The following is a 15,537-nucleotide window of genomic DNA, read 5'->3' as shown; positions in this document are numbered from 1 at the left end:
AAATTAAAAAAGGGGGTGGAGGCCAGCCTGGGCTACATGAGGCTCTCTTTACAAGATAAATAAATAAGTAAAATAAAACTAAACAAAAAGCCAGTGAGATACAATTTTACATTCCCTTCATCAGCACAAATTTTCAGTGGCTTATGAGACCAGTTGACAAAGATAAAAGCAAAGAGTATTCCTGTCTACTGGGAGTGTAAATGTTCTCTCTCTGACCTAGAACTTGCTATGTAGACCAGCCTGACCTCAAACTCAGACCTCTGCCTGCCGCGTGCTTCCCGAGAGCTGGGGTTAAAGGCATGTGCTATCACACCCAGTTCCACACACACTCTAGGAAACAATTTGGCACCGTCATCTAATAAAACTTAAGGTAAGTTTGGAAATTCTATTATTCTATAGGGAAGATGTGCACAAAGAAACATCATCAAAATAAGCAAAGATCATGATTTAGTAGCAAAACAACTAAAAACAATCTCAATTTTAATAATGAGAAAAAAACTTTATGCCTTAATAAATCAAACAGTCCCCCTCTAAAATTTGTGGGGTCCAAAGCAAAGCTGTAAATGAAGGCCCATATGGAATACCTACATATAAAAGTATAATACATTCACTATGTAATATGTCTATCATATAGTAAGTTAAGCTAAGAATCTGTTGAATTCTTTCCTCCTTTTGTGAGGAAGATTGGTCCATAATGATCAGGATGGTCAGCTTGAATTTAGACTTTTCAAACTGCTCAATCTCAGAGTGGAAGATAGTAGCCCTGTTTCCCAGTTCCAGTCCACCAGTTCCTTCCCTCCTTAGGTTCTCCCTACACCCACAGAACTGACAACCCGAGGCTGTGGATGCACCAGACTGTATAAGCCATTTCCTTCCACATGTAGAAAGACCTAAGGATATGTAGACTCTAGAAATATAACTGAGAAGTCCATTGGCCCAAGGACCCCACATAGGCTCGGGGAAGGGGGTGGTACAGGTTTGAAGCAGGCATAATTCCTTGGTATCATGTGGTCTTTTAAAATTGGTTAGGGGGTGGTGGTGGCGCATGCCTTTAATCCCAGCATGCAAGAGGCAGAGGCAGGCAGATCTCTGTGAGTTGAGGCCAGCCTGGTCTACAGAGCGAGATCCAGGACAGGCCCCAAAGTACACAGAGAAACCCTGTTTCGAAAAAACAAACAAATAAATAAAAATAAATAAATAGGGTAGGGGCACAACTTGGCAAAGACCAGAACCAAGACCCATAAAACCCAGAGCTCAAGGCAAAAAGAGAAAATAGAGCAGGTGAAGCATGCTGAGTAGACAAGAGCAAATGAAGCAAGGAGAGCCATTCTTTGGTGACCCTGAGAAGGTGGTTTCAAGTCCTTGTCAAGGCTGAAATCCATGTTAGAGTCCCTAACATAAAAGGCACAGCATTTGCATGTAGCCTACCCACACCCTCCCATGTATCTCCCTGAGAATACTTACAATGCCTAATACAATGGAAATGCTATGTAAATACTTGCTCTGCTGGATTGTTTGGAGAACAATGATTCAGTTTTTCCCCCTGCATATTTTCCATCAGCAGTTGGGTGAATCCGCAGGAGTTTACAAACACCCTAACCCAATCACCTGTTGGTCTGTAGATCTGGAAACAGGTAAAAAGAATGGAACCAAAGGACACAAAACAAATATGCTGAGGCCTCTCAGGGCTCTTCATTTTGTAAGAGACAAGCAAAAATTTAACAATAGAGACACTTAGTCATTCTATATCCCTTTTTAAATTACCTATTCTGCGTGTGTGCACCCGTGTGTAATGTGTATGGACGGGGGCACATGCATGCCGAAGTGTGTGTGTAGAAACCAGAGGACAATTTTGTGGATTTGATCTTCCTCTTCCATCTTTCTGTGGATTCTGGAAATTGAATTCAGGTCATCAATGTGCAAGGCAAGCATTTTACTTCATGAGTAAATGAGCCATTTCACAGGCCCCCACACCTCATCTAAGTTTCAGCACTGAATACCTTAAAAACCGGAAAGAGCTCAGAAAAAAACACCCACATTGACAGAAACCATAGTAACAAAATGACCTTAAGACATCTGTTCCAACCAGTTCAACAGAAATCATGCCTGCAAGGAGAGAAACCTGAGTTAATGGAAGACCTCACTTCATACAGCTACCAGACAATGGAGAAACGAAAGAAGTCACACAAATAGGGATGACTTGTCATCTCTGCCAGCTACAAGCTATGGTGGCTTCAGTAAAAATCTAAGGGCCTCTATGCCTGTTTCATCTGATTAAGACAAGATTTTTATTTTATCTATGAAAAATTGGCCTACATGTATGTACGTGCACCCCATGCATGCCTGGTGCCTGTGGAGACCAGAAGCGAGTGTCAGATCCCACAAAACTGAGGTTACAAATAGTTCTGAGCTTCCATGCTGACACTGGAACTAGAACCCAACAGGAGCAGAAACTCGGCTTTTAACTGCTGAGCCATCTCTCCAGTCCCAAGATAGCATTTTATAAGGTTTGGTGTGATAGTGTATGCCTGTAATAATAGTACCCAAGACACTGAAGCAGGGGGATTTTCTTGAGTTTGAGCCAAGCTTGCAGGACCTAGCAAGGCTCTGTCTCATAAAACAAAACAAAGAAGAAGAGAACCAAGTCCACATAACTTCGATGAACTCCCTATGTGCTCTATGGTACACACGTTGCACACCTCTACACATGCGAAACAGTAACAATCATGTTAGAATAATGTTTAAAAGGGAAGGACTTGCCCGCCGGCAGCAGCGGTGGTGGCACACGCCTTTAATCCCAGCACTCGGAGGCACAGGCAGCCATGGTCTGTGGACTTGTAGTGCAGACTTCTCAGGAGCTATGGTGAAGACTAATTTAGCTGTCATCTCTACTGTGCTTATTGAACAATTAGTGTCTGTCACACCTGGGACTTGAATTTCAGGTTTGGGAAGATTGTGTCAGCAAAGCAAACAGAAATATCCAAACTTGAGTGCCCAAACAAGCATACACTGCCCTGTTGTCAACTAAAATGTATAGCCAGAAGCATTATAAAAGGGAACATTGGAACACCGAGACAGGAGAATCTCTATCTATAAAAAAAGGCACTACAGAGAAAGTATTACAAGACCAGCAAAAATACAAATTACACTACAACATACAAGTACAGTCTATCATTGTGGGTATTAAATGGCTGGCTGACCGCATTAGCCGGTGTTTCAAGAGAGGCATTAATTCTCGTCAAGTTTTAGAAGACAGAATTCTGTAGGAGTTGCTAAAGAGAAAATACTACAAAACAAGCGTGCTTTAAAAAAATAAAAAATGTTGCCTCGTCTCTGAGGAGAGTCTAAGGCTGGAGAGGTAGCCCAGGGGTTGAGGGCACTGGCTGCTCTTCCAGAGGACCTGGGTTCAATTCCCAGCACCACGTGGGGGCTCACAGCTGTCTGTGGCTACAGTTCCAGGGGGTCTGATGCCTTCTTCCACCCTCAGGGGGTACCAGGTACCAGAAAGCGGTGTGTGTACAGACAAAACACCCATACACATAAAAAATGAACACAACTAGCCAGGTATGGTGATGTACTCTGGAATCACAGGCAGGTGGATTTTTGTCAGTTTAAGGCTAGCCCAGTCAACATAAGCAAGTTCCAAGTCATAGAGAGCTACCCAGTGAGACCACAAAAAAAAAAAAAAAAGGAAAGAAAGAAAGAAACATACATTGCTCCCCCCATAAAAAAATGATGAATACTCTGGAGAGTCTATCCAAACTTGAACAGACAAAATAACCCCTCTATAATACATATTTTTCAAAATATAGAAGCGTGCCGTTTCCAAGCCAGTCTGAACTTAAAATGATTGTTTTAAACCACACAAAAACAATAACAAAATTCATAAAACCAAAAATTCTACATATGTTATGTGCAACAAGCTGAAATGACAGTTCTAAAAATATACTGGATGTGTAACAAAGTGATTGTGGAGTATGTCTATATAGGTGTTTTATCCCAAAAAAACAAGTTAGATACTAAGGCAATCAGGAGAATCTGAGTACCAAATTACATGATAATAAAATAATTGTTGGGGGGCTGAGGACCGGGTTGTGTTGGTAAAGTGCCTTGCTCATGCCCGAGGCCCTGGGTTCGGCCTCCAGCACCCTGCTACGGTTGTGTGCTTCCCAGCACTTAGGTGGAGGCAAGAGGATCAAAAGCTCATGGTCATCCTCGGCCTAAGAGGAGTTCTAAACCAGCCTGGACCGCAAGGAGACCCCATCTCGAGGGAGGGAGAGCAGAGAAAGAAACTTTTGTTTTGTTTTGGTTGTTCAAGACAGGTTTCTCTGTGTACCTTGGCTGTCCTGGATCTCGCTCTGTAGAGCAGGCTGGCCCCAAACTCACAGAGATTCTCCTGCCTCTGCCTCCCAAGTGCTGGGACTAAAGGCATGCACCACCTCCGCCGCCACCGACGAGAGACATGTTTTTAAAAAGTGATCACTGTCCCATGAGAATACTAATAAAATATAGTCCTTATCTGCCAGAGATACTGAATACTTAGGAAGTAAATCATCACTGGGACTTGCTTTACCATAAAACACTGGAGCTGGGGGTGGAGACGGAGTACATGACACCAGACGAGCCATATTTTGAAAACTGTTGGATCAAAACGATGGGTACAGAGAGACTCAGAAGTTTCCACTTTTCCCCTTTTTTGTTTAGTTTTGCTTTTCTAGACAGGATTTCTCTCTGTAGCAGCCCTGACTGTCCTAGAACTCACTCTGTAGACCAGGCTGGCCTCATACTGAGAGATTCACCAGCCTCTGCCTCCTGAGTGCTGACATTAAAGGCATGCGCCGCCACCGCCCGGCTCCCTCTCCATTTTTAATATGCCGAGAACGGTAGAGAAACACCGAAAATTTTAAAAACTAAAAGCCAACAGTTACTGAGGAAATTCTCAGGACAAGCAACAACCTTAAAAGAAGGAAAAATAAAAGGCTCCCAAAGCGTTCTAACCCTGTTGCTGGTCAGTACAGTGCTAGAACGTTCCTTCCTTTTCTGCCTCTAACCACTTCCCTTCCTTCCTACTCAGCGATTTCTTCAGTTGCAAGCAACTTAGATGCCTCTTCTAAGCATAACTTCCTGTAACTCAGAAAGGCTTTCAAACTGTTGCATCATAACATTGAATATTTAAATAAAGGGGCACCCTGAAGCATTTCTTCAAGTATTTAATGAGCTAAATGAATTCTCGTTTCAAAAAATCTAAAAATATTACTCCAGCCATTGAAAACACTCCTCCTTTGTATGTTTTGATACACACATACTGGAGGTGAGTAACTGGAGTTTTTTGATAGATAGTAAATGGATGATTTAGAAAAATTTGATGTTGACACTGTTTCCAAAACAGGGCAACACTCAACAATTTTTAAGAACCAACGAAGTGTACAAAATGCTCTTCCCAGAAAAAAATAACTGAGCAGAAGTGTGGGCCTGAGGGACAGACCTGTAATCTCAGCCACTTTCCAGTATAAGACAGGAAGAAGCCAAGTTCAAGGGCTATGGAGCAGATCAGAGGCTAGCCTGGGCAAGTTGGTCAGACGAGGGCTCAGAAAGATTTTTCAAGGCTCCAGTGGTGGAGTGCTTGCCTAGGATACAGGAGGCCCTACTAGCAATCTTCAGTACCACAACCATCACACACACACACACACACACACACACACACACACACACACACACACACACACACACACACACAGTTGGAAAGACGATAGCCTAGAAGGCACCATTCATTACCTCTGCAACACTCAGAAGTGAGATCTGGAAGAGGAAAGCGCAGAAGGGATGAGAAATTATATAAACTGGAGAGAAGTCGGGGGTTAGGTCCGAGAGCCTGTCTGGAGGGAGTCTGGCCCATGTGAGCAGGACGCCGGTTCCCCAGACGCCTGAGATGGAGACACTGGATTCATAGCACAGGCCTCCACGGGGGATGTGTGTTTGGAAGCTCTCCCGGGAGATAGGACAGGAGAACGAACCCAAGCGAGTGATCCCTCTCACGGAAAAATTAGGAAGCCAGCTAAATTAAAAGACTCGATTCAAGTCTTGAAAATGCCTATATTTAGGAAGCGAAAAAGAATCAAGTAGGCACAGAAGTAGTTGCCTGCGAAGTTAAATCACACCGTTTCACGCAATTTGCGAGAGTGGGTCACAAGAACCGGTTGTTCACTATGCGGGGCCGTCACACAGACTAGGCAGGGAAGCTAGAAAGCCACTACTACTGTGGTAATCTCAAGGAGGGCCATTCTGGCATGGTGGCGCGGTGTCCCTAGACGAAAGAGGCAGAGAGGAACGTGCGGAGTCGGAGCAGAGGGCCACAGCGGGCCTTCGCGTGGCATCAGAGACACATGCCGGTGCGCAGCACCGCTGGGGTTCTGGGGAGATCACAAGACGCCAGGGAACCAGGGTCGCAAGGAGGAAAAGATCTGCCTGCAACTTCTCCAAACTCCGGTTGGCCCAAGAGTACTTTAACTAGGATTCTAGTGGGAGATGGAAAGGGTAGAGAAGCAGCCTAATCTGTCAGGCAATATCACTTTGGCCCAGGGCAACAGTTCTCAACCTGGGGGTCGAGCGACCCTTTCACAGGGGTTCCCCTAAGACCATCGGAAAACACAGATATTTACATTACGATTCACAACAGTGGCGAAACTACAGTTATGAGGTGGCAACGAAAATAATTTTATGGTTGGGGAGTCACCACAACATGAGGAACTGCATTGAGGGGTCGCACCCTTAGGAAGGTTGAGAACCACTAGCCTAGGGGGTCTGAGGAAGAGGGAGAGAGGGAAAGAGAGGTTTTGCAGGGGAGTAAGCGACATCCACCCCGCCCCGGCCTCCCCCAGGAAGCAGCCCCACGGTCCCCCCCAACTCCCAGGCCGGCAGAGAACCTCCCCGACTCCCGGTGCACTCACCGCTGAGAGTGGGAATAGTGGCACCGGCCCAGCAGGTTGAGCTTGCAGAGGTGCAGGCTGTCGCAGGGTCTCTGGCAGAACTTGCGACGGCAGACGCGGGCTCGGGTGGTGGCCACCACCGACCGAATGATCCCGGCCTGGCCTCCGATCTCCAACAGCACGAAGCGATCGGGCCCCGCCGACTCGAGCAGCTCGTAGAGCTGCGCCTCGGGGAGCGCGATCTCACCCAGCAGTTCCTCCAGGGTCATGCGGCCCCCGTGGGCGCACAGGATTTTGGTGATGAAACAGCATACCCCGGGGTCGGCCATGGCGCGCTATGGCTGCCGCGGCTCTGGCCGCAGCGCGGGACACCGCTTCGCGAAGAATCGAAACTTACGGGCGGCCCCAGGGGCGGACGCGGGCGGTGCCGTTTGCGGAGCTTTCGCTTTCCAACTCTGGCAGCGGCGACGCGAGACCCGACCTCACCCGGCGGGTCCTGGGGTCAGATTTAAATAAAGTCAGCAGCGCGGGAGAGTGGGTGGGAAGAAAGCGACGCTATGCCGGCAGGTCAGCTGGCGCGGCGACACCCTCGGTTCCAGGCTAGACGTGAGAGCCCCACAGCGCGGGACTGCGAGGCAGCTACCGGGAAGAGAGGAAGTAACGATGTTCGTGGGGCTCGGGTGGAGTTTTGATAAGCCTGAGGCGAGTGACGCATCCTGGCGGGGGGCGGCCACTGGAGGCGTCCTCATGCTCGCCCCACCCAGCCCCGGAAAGACCCTGGTGAGCGCTTCCTCCAAACGAGGCGATCTGCTGGTGTCGTCAATCCTCGCAACCACCCCAGGACGTGGATACTAACCGAATTTGCGCTTGAGGAAATAGCTTGAACGAACAGGTGGAGCTCGGATGACAACCAGGTTCTCAGAAGTCTTCCCCGGGCCTGATCGCGCTGCGCCAGGTCTGGGAGTACTACGCACTTTCTACGCACCTCTTAGAGAGCCGCGATTGTTACTCTCTCTCGATTCTTTGCCTTCTCTTTGACCCTTTTCTGGCCCTCCTAACTAAAATCGCCAATTTTGGTGCCCCAAACCAACTGCTTAGTCAATCCCTGACAGCAAGAAGCCACAATCGGGCATGCGTAGAATATCCCCAAATATCCTGCTCCCCCGCTTGGAATAAAGATGATTTTTAAGGTAAACCCTTTAAGATACCGTAGAGACAGAAAGAAGTATTTACTAGATTTCCTTTGAGGAAAGCAAAGGCTGACGAAATTAAAGAACCATCTACATCCCCCAGGGGGCTTCCAGAAGATTCAGCTGCTCCAGGCCATTAGCATAAAAAAAGTTCAATATATCCTTCCAGACTCTCCTATTGAGACACAAAAAACCTTGTCTGCTCTTCCGCCCCCTCCCCTTGTTAAATTGAAACTTAAAAACTTTTATTTAGGACAGTTGTCTTTTCTTTGATTCTTCTATATTCTCAGCTAATTTGCAGGCTCCTAAACACTAGACCCAAATTGGAAAAGAAAAAGTATTTTTCCTTTGGCGCTCAGAAATGAAATGAATCGTTAGGGCCACTGATCAGATAGGAAATAAACGTTGTTTTTTTAAAAATCAGCAGTCATGGTGCAGGAGTACAACTGTGAGCCACGTAAGCCTGAGATATTTTTGAACTCCACAAGAGGGCATGGATGCCTGTACACACACCCCAAAACACTAAAATAATATCAATAGCTTGGTGATTGCATGCCTGTAATATAAGCACTTGGGAGACTGAGCCCGGGAGATTATAGGCCAGGAGGATGGTTCAGCAGGTAAAGATACCAGTTGCTAAAACCTAGGACTCAAATTTGACCCCCTGAGACCTCCCCACATGCCGGAAGGGAGAGTTTGCTCCTGCAAATTGTCCTCTGACCCCCACATAATCTCCCCTCCCCTCCCCTCCCCTCCCTTCCCCTCCCCTCCCCTCCCGTTCTCTCTCTCTCTCTCTCTCTCTCTCTCTCTCTCTCTCTCTCTCTCTCAATAAATGCAATTTAAAATTTAAAAACAACTCAGTAAGAAATAAAATTCTCCAGAAACTTGCATGAGAATCAGTCTGGCTGTGGTTCTTCACAGCCATCCATTCTGACTCCCTGGAACGGGGTTCTTTGGTACGAAAAGTAGCCAAACCTCTGGCTGCTTGTTGGCTCTTGCTTCTTGCTTCTGTAATCATCTTTCAATCCACTTGGCCTTATTTTCTAACAGGTTTCCAGAGACCCATTCAGTAAGTTCCATGTGTTTACTGATTGTTGGATCCCTGGAGCTGGAGTTACAGACAGTGGTGAGCTGCCACGTGGGTGCTGGGAATTGAACCGGGGTCATCTTGAAGAGCGGTCAGTGCTCTTAACTGCTGAGTCATCTCTCCCGCCCCGTACGAAAGGGTTCTATGAATATATTAAAAACAAACAAACAAACAAAACAACAAAACACCCGACCCACTATAAAAACCTTTATTTGCACCAAGGCCCTGCTGCGTTCTCGGGACTGGAGTGACTGAAGTCCACCTTTGCCTCTTTTCTCTGCTGGTGGCGGCAGCGGTCCCTTTAAGACTAGACAATTAACAACACTGGGAGCTAGGACTCCAGCCTGGGTGGCTCAGTCACCACCACCACCAGGCTAGTGGCACACACTTTTAATCCCAGCACTCCGTAGGCAGAAGCAAGCCGATCTCTGAGTTGGAGACCAGCCTTGTGTACAAAAAGAGTCCTAGGATGGCCAGGGCTACATAGACTGTCAAAAACAAAACAAAACAAAACAAAACAACAACAACAAAAAAAAAAAAAAAAACAAGCGCACTTCCTGTCTCTGTGCTGTGTGTCAGCTCTTCTGAGGACACCCTCCTGATCAAGGTAAAGTCTGCCTTGCACAGACACTTCCGTTGGAGGAGTATTCTCTTTAGTTAAGGAATGTGAAGTAAAGCGTCTCACTGGCTCAGCGCTTTGCTCTCAGAAGTGATCAATCCCAGTAAGGATTACCTCAATCATGGGGGCTGGAGAAATAGCTCAGCAGTTGAGAGCATTTGCTACTCTTGCAGAGGACACAGGTTCGATTCCCAGCACCCTTATGGTCTCTCACAACCACGCCATGTTCTGGCCTCCACAAGCAATACAACAGGCAGACACACATAAAATAAAAATAAATTTTAAAAAAGTGACTGAAATCTCCATCCAGTTGCAACCATGAAGGACTCCTCCGTGAGCCTCTCCGTCTCTCCTGGAGCGCCTTTCATTTTCCCTTAACAAAGCTCTTTTCCTCACCCCTCGTCTGAGTTTCCTTACTCTTCTTGAGCATAAGATAACAGACTGAGAAGCCACTGGGTGGCTTTGGTGGCCATTGATTTTTTCAGGCACCCTAGTCTCCCAGCCCCCCCACGTTAAGCCATCCACAGCCAAGAAAGCGCCAGCACACTCTAAGAACCTACATCAAGGTAATCAGTGGCTTCTCTCCAAAGAGATTAAGGAGATTACGGAACAAAGTGTCCTGGCTAGGGAAATGGCACAGCCCTTAAGTGTGTTTCCTGCCCTTGCAGAGCGCTAGAGTTTGATTCCCAGTTCTCATGTGGTGTACATTCACACAGACACATATATACGTAAGTAGAATAAGTCTTTGTAAAAAGGTTTCTTTGTAAAGGACAAAGAGTCGAGCTGGATGAGAGTACTTAGAAATGCAGATAACAACCCCCTCCCTTCCCCTTCCCCCCCAAAAAACAAAGTGGGGCAGTGGTGACCATGCTTTTAATCCCAGCACTCAGGAGGCAGAGGCAAGAGGATCTCAGTGAGTTAGAGGCCAGCCTGTCTACAAAGTGAGTTCCAGGATAGCCAGGGCAACACAGAGAAACCCTGTCTCGAAAAACCAAAACCAAAACAAATCAAAATAGAACAAAACACAACAATTCCTTTCCATTCAAGCCCTGAAAAATAGTGTGCATGCTGGGGATGCCACTCAGATGACTTGTCTGGTATGCAGATGTCCTGAGGTCCATCCCCAGCATCTCCACTACAGCAAAGAAAGAAAGAAAAGAAGGAAGAAAGGATACATAATCAAGAGAATACTCTCAGTTGTGTAAAGGAGGAAAAAGGAAAACATTTAGGATTTTTTTTTTTTTTTTTTAAATACGGTCTTACTATATATAGCATTGACTAGCCTGGAACTCCCTATGTAGACGAACCTCAAAATCACAGAGATCACCTGCCTCTACTTCCTAAGTACTGGGGTCAAAGGTGTGCACCACCATGCCAGGCTTCATTTAGGGCATTTTTGACATAGTAGTATGTACTGTTATAGTTGAGTTTCGTGGGAGGGAGTGAATGACAAGAGTTAAAAGTACGGAAGGGGCCAGATAGGTGGTGGTACACACTTCTTGTCCCAGTGGTTGGCGAGAATGAGGATGTGTACTAGAAATTAAATGCCTTTCCAGTGAGAAGTTACTCCTCACTCTTAGTGAAGGAAATGCTTTTTAGTAGTGTTTGTCCAACTGGGGCTAATGCCCAAGAAAAGCAGGCCTTGAGTAAAAGGTTGTACTAATTTACATACACCTTAGGCATATTCATTTCTCACACACTGCCATCCTTAATCTCTTTTGCCCCGGCCCTAGGTTACACTTTGAACAATTTAAACAGAGACAGGAGAATGCAAGACTGGCTGCTTGGGCAGATAGGAAAATATACAGCAAAGCTGTTGCTAGAATTCTTTCTTTCTTTCTTTTTCTTTTTCTTTTTTCTTCTTCTGGTTTTTCAAGACAGGGTTTCTCTGTGTAACAGTCCTGGAACTCACTTGGTAGATCAGGCTGCCTTGAACTCACCCTGCCTCTGCCTCCCAAGTGCTGGGATTAATGGCATGCACCACCACCACCCAGCTTTCTTTCTTTCTTTCTTTCTTTCTTTCTTTCTTTCTTTCTTTCTTTCTTTCTTTCTTTCTTTCTTTCTTTCTTTCTTTCTTTCTTCCTTCCTTCCTTCCTTCCTTCCTTCCCTTCTTCTTCCTTCCTTCCTTCCTTCCTTCCTTCCTTCCTTCCTTCCTTCCTTTCTTTCCAGAGTTATTTCTTAAGTACACCTGGGATGTTCTTTTCATGACACCTGGATGTCACCCAGGGTCATCATGCCCACCTGGAAGCACTAAGTCTTTCCCGATAAGAACCCAGGGGACTTAGAGGCAGCCTAGACTCACTGATGGCTGCGACCTGTGCTGCCTGCCTAGGCTGCTGGATGGGCCTAATGTCTGCGTGCTGCTCTGTTTCTGTTTGGTTGTTTGTTTTTGTTTGGTTTGGTTTTGTGGTCAGGGATTTCTTCTTTGTTATGGGAATGGAGCCTATAGGAAAGTAAACAAATCCTGGGAAATAAATATTCATCTTTTTTTTTTTTTTTTTGAGACAGGGTTTCTTTGTGTATTCCTGGCTGTCCTGGAACTTGCTCTGTAGACCAGGCTAACCTCGAACTCACAGAGATCTGCCTGCCTCTGCGTCCCGAGTGAGCGTTGTGATTAAAGACATGTGGCCCAGCAAACATTTACATTTTAACATGCTGAATTTTACTAGTCTCTAATAAGCCTGGTTTGCATTATACTTACCTTTGGGGTATTCTGGAGGCAGCATTCCCTTAACTCGATTCTACTTTGTGTGATTTAAAGTCTCCTAAGCAAATCTAGTAGTAAACCCTTTATAACATCAGTTCTATGACTGAGTTTCTTTTGTATCAGCAGGAGGACGGAGATGGACGTCAGCCTGGGCTGCGTAGAAAATTCTGGGACTTGGGGTTGGGGATTTAGCTCAGTGGTAGAGTGCTTGCCTAGGAAGCACTAAGGCCCTGGGTTTGGTCCTCAGCTCCGGAGAAAAAGAAAAAAAATAAAATTGAAAAAAAGAAAGAAAATTTTGGGACAGCATGGGCTATAGTGAGGGGAGGGAGAAGAATAAGAATAAGGGGAGGAGGAAGAAGAGGAAGAGGGGGAGGCAGATCCTGAGTAGAACCAGAGAACATCAACAGAAGGAACAGAATGGGTCTGAGAGAGCGCCGCCATGCTTTCATGAAGACCAAATCAGGAAGAGCATGATGCTAGAGAACAGGAATCCTGCCTCGGGCAGTGTCCTAATTGGCTTTCTGTTACTGTGACAAGCACCATGACCAGAAGCAATTTAGGGAGGATAAGGTTTACTTCATCTTTTATCTTTCAGCCCATCGTGAGGGGAAGGCAGAGCAGGAACTGAAACAGAGACCGTGGAAGAATGCTGCTTTACAGGCTCACTCTCCATTCCTCACTCAACTTGCTCTTCTCCTATAACCCCAGGACCACATGGCCAGGGCGGAGCCACCCAAGTGGCTGGGACCTCCCACATCAATCATTAATTCAAAAAAGGTGACCCCGCAAACTTGTCCACTGGCCAATCTGATGGAGATAGTTTTTTGTTTGTTTGTTTGCTGTTTTTGCATTTGAAGTTCCCTTTTCCCAGATAACCCTAACTTACGTCAAGTTGACCAAAAACTAGTCAGCACAGATGGAGCCCATGTGCCACTGCCTTGCTGGTTAAAGCCAGTGGGGAATTACAGACTTCAGTAGATGCTGGGCAGATCAAGGAGAAGCTAAAACTGCCAGCCATGTAGTTGAAATATATTGATCCCCGTAAACTCATAGGGAGTGGTACCATTAGGAGGTGTGACTTTTTTGGGAATAGGTGTGGCCTTGTTGGAGGAAGTGTGTAGCTGTGGGGGTGGGCTTTGAGGTTTCCTATGCTCAAGATACTGCCCAGTGTCGCAGACCACTTCCTGTTGTCTTCTGATCAAGATGTAGCCAGCACCATGTCTGCCAGAACACCACCATGCTCTCCACCATGATGATAATGGACTGAATCTCTGAAACTGTAAGTGAGCCACCTCAATTAAATGTTTTCCTTACAAGAGTTGCTGTGGCCCAGTTGAGTCTGAGAACTGTTTGGAGTGACCATGACCTTCACGCTGTACTCTCGGCCACAGGCGGCCCTACTGTGGGTGAACGCCATCACCATACTGCACAAGGAGCACTTCCTTAAGAATACTGGCTGGGGAACAGACCAGGGAATTGGCAGATTCAGAGAGGAGCCAGGATTTTGATCTGTAAGAAAGGAGATGAGAGTGTCATTGATAACAGTAAACTCAATTACTGTTGCATTGCTTTTGTTGTTTGGCTGAACATCATTGGGAAATCAGAGACTCAAAAGCGGTACCCCAGACGTTACTATTTCCATTGTGACTGGAATAGCCATGTTTTAGCAGGCTCATCTTGCAAAATGTAAAGTTGACAAGAAAAACAGTTTCTATTATTTAAAAAAAAAAAAAAAAAAAAAGAGTTGCCTTGGTCAGGGTGTCTCTTCACAGCAATAGAAACCCTAAGACAGGTTGGTACCAGGCACTGGGGGATTGCTGTGATAGTCCTGATTATGTTTTTCTTTGGAGGAATTTGGACTTTGATACTTTGGGTTATGGAAGTAGTGGAATGCTGAGCACTGCTTTAATGGGCATCCTAGTAGGAACAAGGAAGACAGTGGTGTTGAGTGTGATTTCATGAACTGTGGGGGCCACCTCAAGAGATTTCAGAGGAGAAGAATTTTAATATGTTGCCTAGAGATCATTCTTGTGATATTTTGGTGAAGAATGCAGCTGCTTTTTGCCCTTGTCTGAAGAGTCTGCCTGAGGCTCAAGATTTGGATTAACTCCACTGGCAGAGGAAACTTCAAAACAGCCTAGGATAGACTGCCGTATGTTATTAGTGGTAACTCCAATGAAGATTTATAATGAAAAGGAGCAACAAAATATAAAACCCGAGGAAAGGGATGGAGTTAAGTGCTGTGTTCAAGGAGATAAACAGATTAGGAAATGGAATAAAGGGAGTGGTGACCTCTGGACAAGGTCCCACCCAGCTAAATTTCCAACTTGTGAAAAGGAATTAAAAAAAAAAGTTTAGAGCCGGATGTGGTAGTGCAGACCTTTAATCCCAGCACTGGGAAAACAGAGGCTGGCAGATGTCTGAGTTCAAGGCCAGCCTAGTCTACAGATCCACCATCAGGACAGCCAACTTTAGGCTCTGAAGAACAGAAAACTGATGAAGATGTAATTGAATGAGAGGGCCATGTTCCAGGCCCAGTAAGCAGCAGAACTTGGCAGGCAGCTTTGTTCACGTGGTTCTGGAGTTAAAGATAGAAGAAAGAGGCTATGGACTTTGTCTCTCCTCTCCACAAGACTAATGAAAGCCACTGAGGCCAGGTGTGTGTCAGGGTGACCCTGAATGGAGGCCTAGTGAGGCAATTGCATGAAGCTGTGAAGTTGAAACCTGTATTGCCTTGGAGAACCCAAGATTTTGGAGATGCTGTCACACACACACACACACACACACACACACACACACACACACACACTCATGCAGTATCTATGGAGACCAGGAAAGGGTGTTGGATCACCTAGAGCTGGAATTTCTGGTGGTTTTGAGCCAACCAACACGAGTACTGGGAATTGAACATGGTTCCTCTGCAAGAGCAGCTAACAGTCTTAACTGCTGAGCATAAGCCATCTCCTGAACGGACCAGGATTGGCACAAGACACTCCAAGACTAAGTTC

The 15,537-nt window shown here is 46.0% G+C and overlaps 1 protein-coding gene and 1 pseudogene across 1 annotated transcript in view; one reads left to right on the top strand and one right to left on the bottom strand.

Annotated features, from left to right (window-relative positions):
* The window catches only part of Zc3hav1 (zinc finger CCCH-type containing, antiviral 1), a 50,303-nt gene extending 42,894 nt beyond the window's left edge, over positions 1 to 7,409 (bottom strand). Inside the window, exon 1 of the mRNA XM_042273065.2 lies at positions 6,948 to 7,409. Coding sequence (XP_042128999.2) covers positions 6,948 to 7,255 — 308 coding nt within the window. The 5' untranslated portion in view covers positions 7,256 to 7,409. The remainder of the gene's footprint in view (positions 1 to 6,947) is intronic.
* Positions 7,410 to 13,798: 6,389 nt separating this feature from the next.
* LOC102905517 (immediate early response 3-interacting protein 1 pseudogene) lies at positions 13,799 to 14,239 on the top strand (annotated as a pseudogene).
* The last annotated feature ends 1,298 nt before the right edge of the window (positions 14,240 to 15,537 follow it).

This window comes from Peromyscus maniculatus, chromosome 3 (genome assembly GCF_049852395.1).
Source record: "Peromyscus maniculatus bairdii isolate BWxNUB_F1_BW_parent chromosome 3, HU_Pman_BW_mat_3.1, whole genome shotgun sequence".
Taxonomy (NCBI): Eukaryota; Metazoa; Chordata; class Mammalia; order Rodentia; family Cricetidae; genus Peromyscus; species Peromyscus maniculatus.
This window is presented reverse-complemented; position numbering and strand designations above follow the sequence as displayed.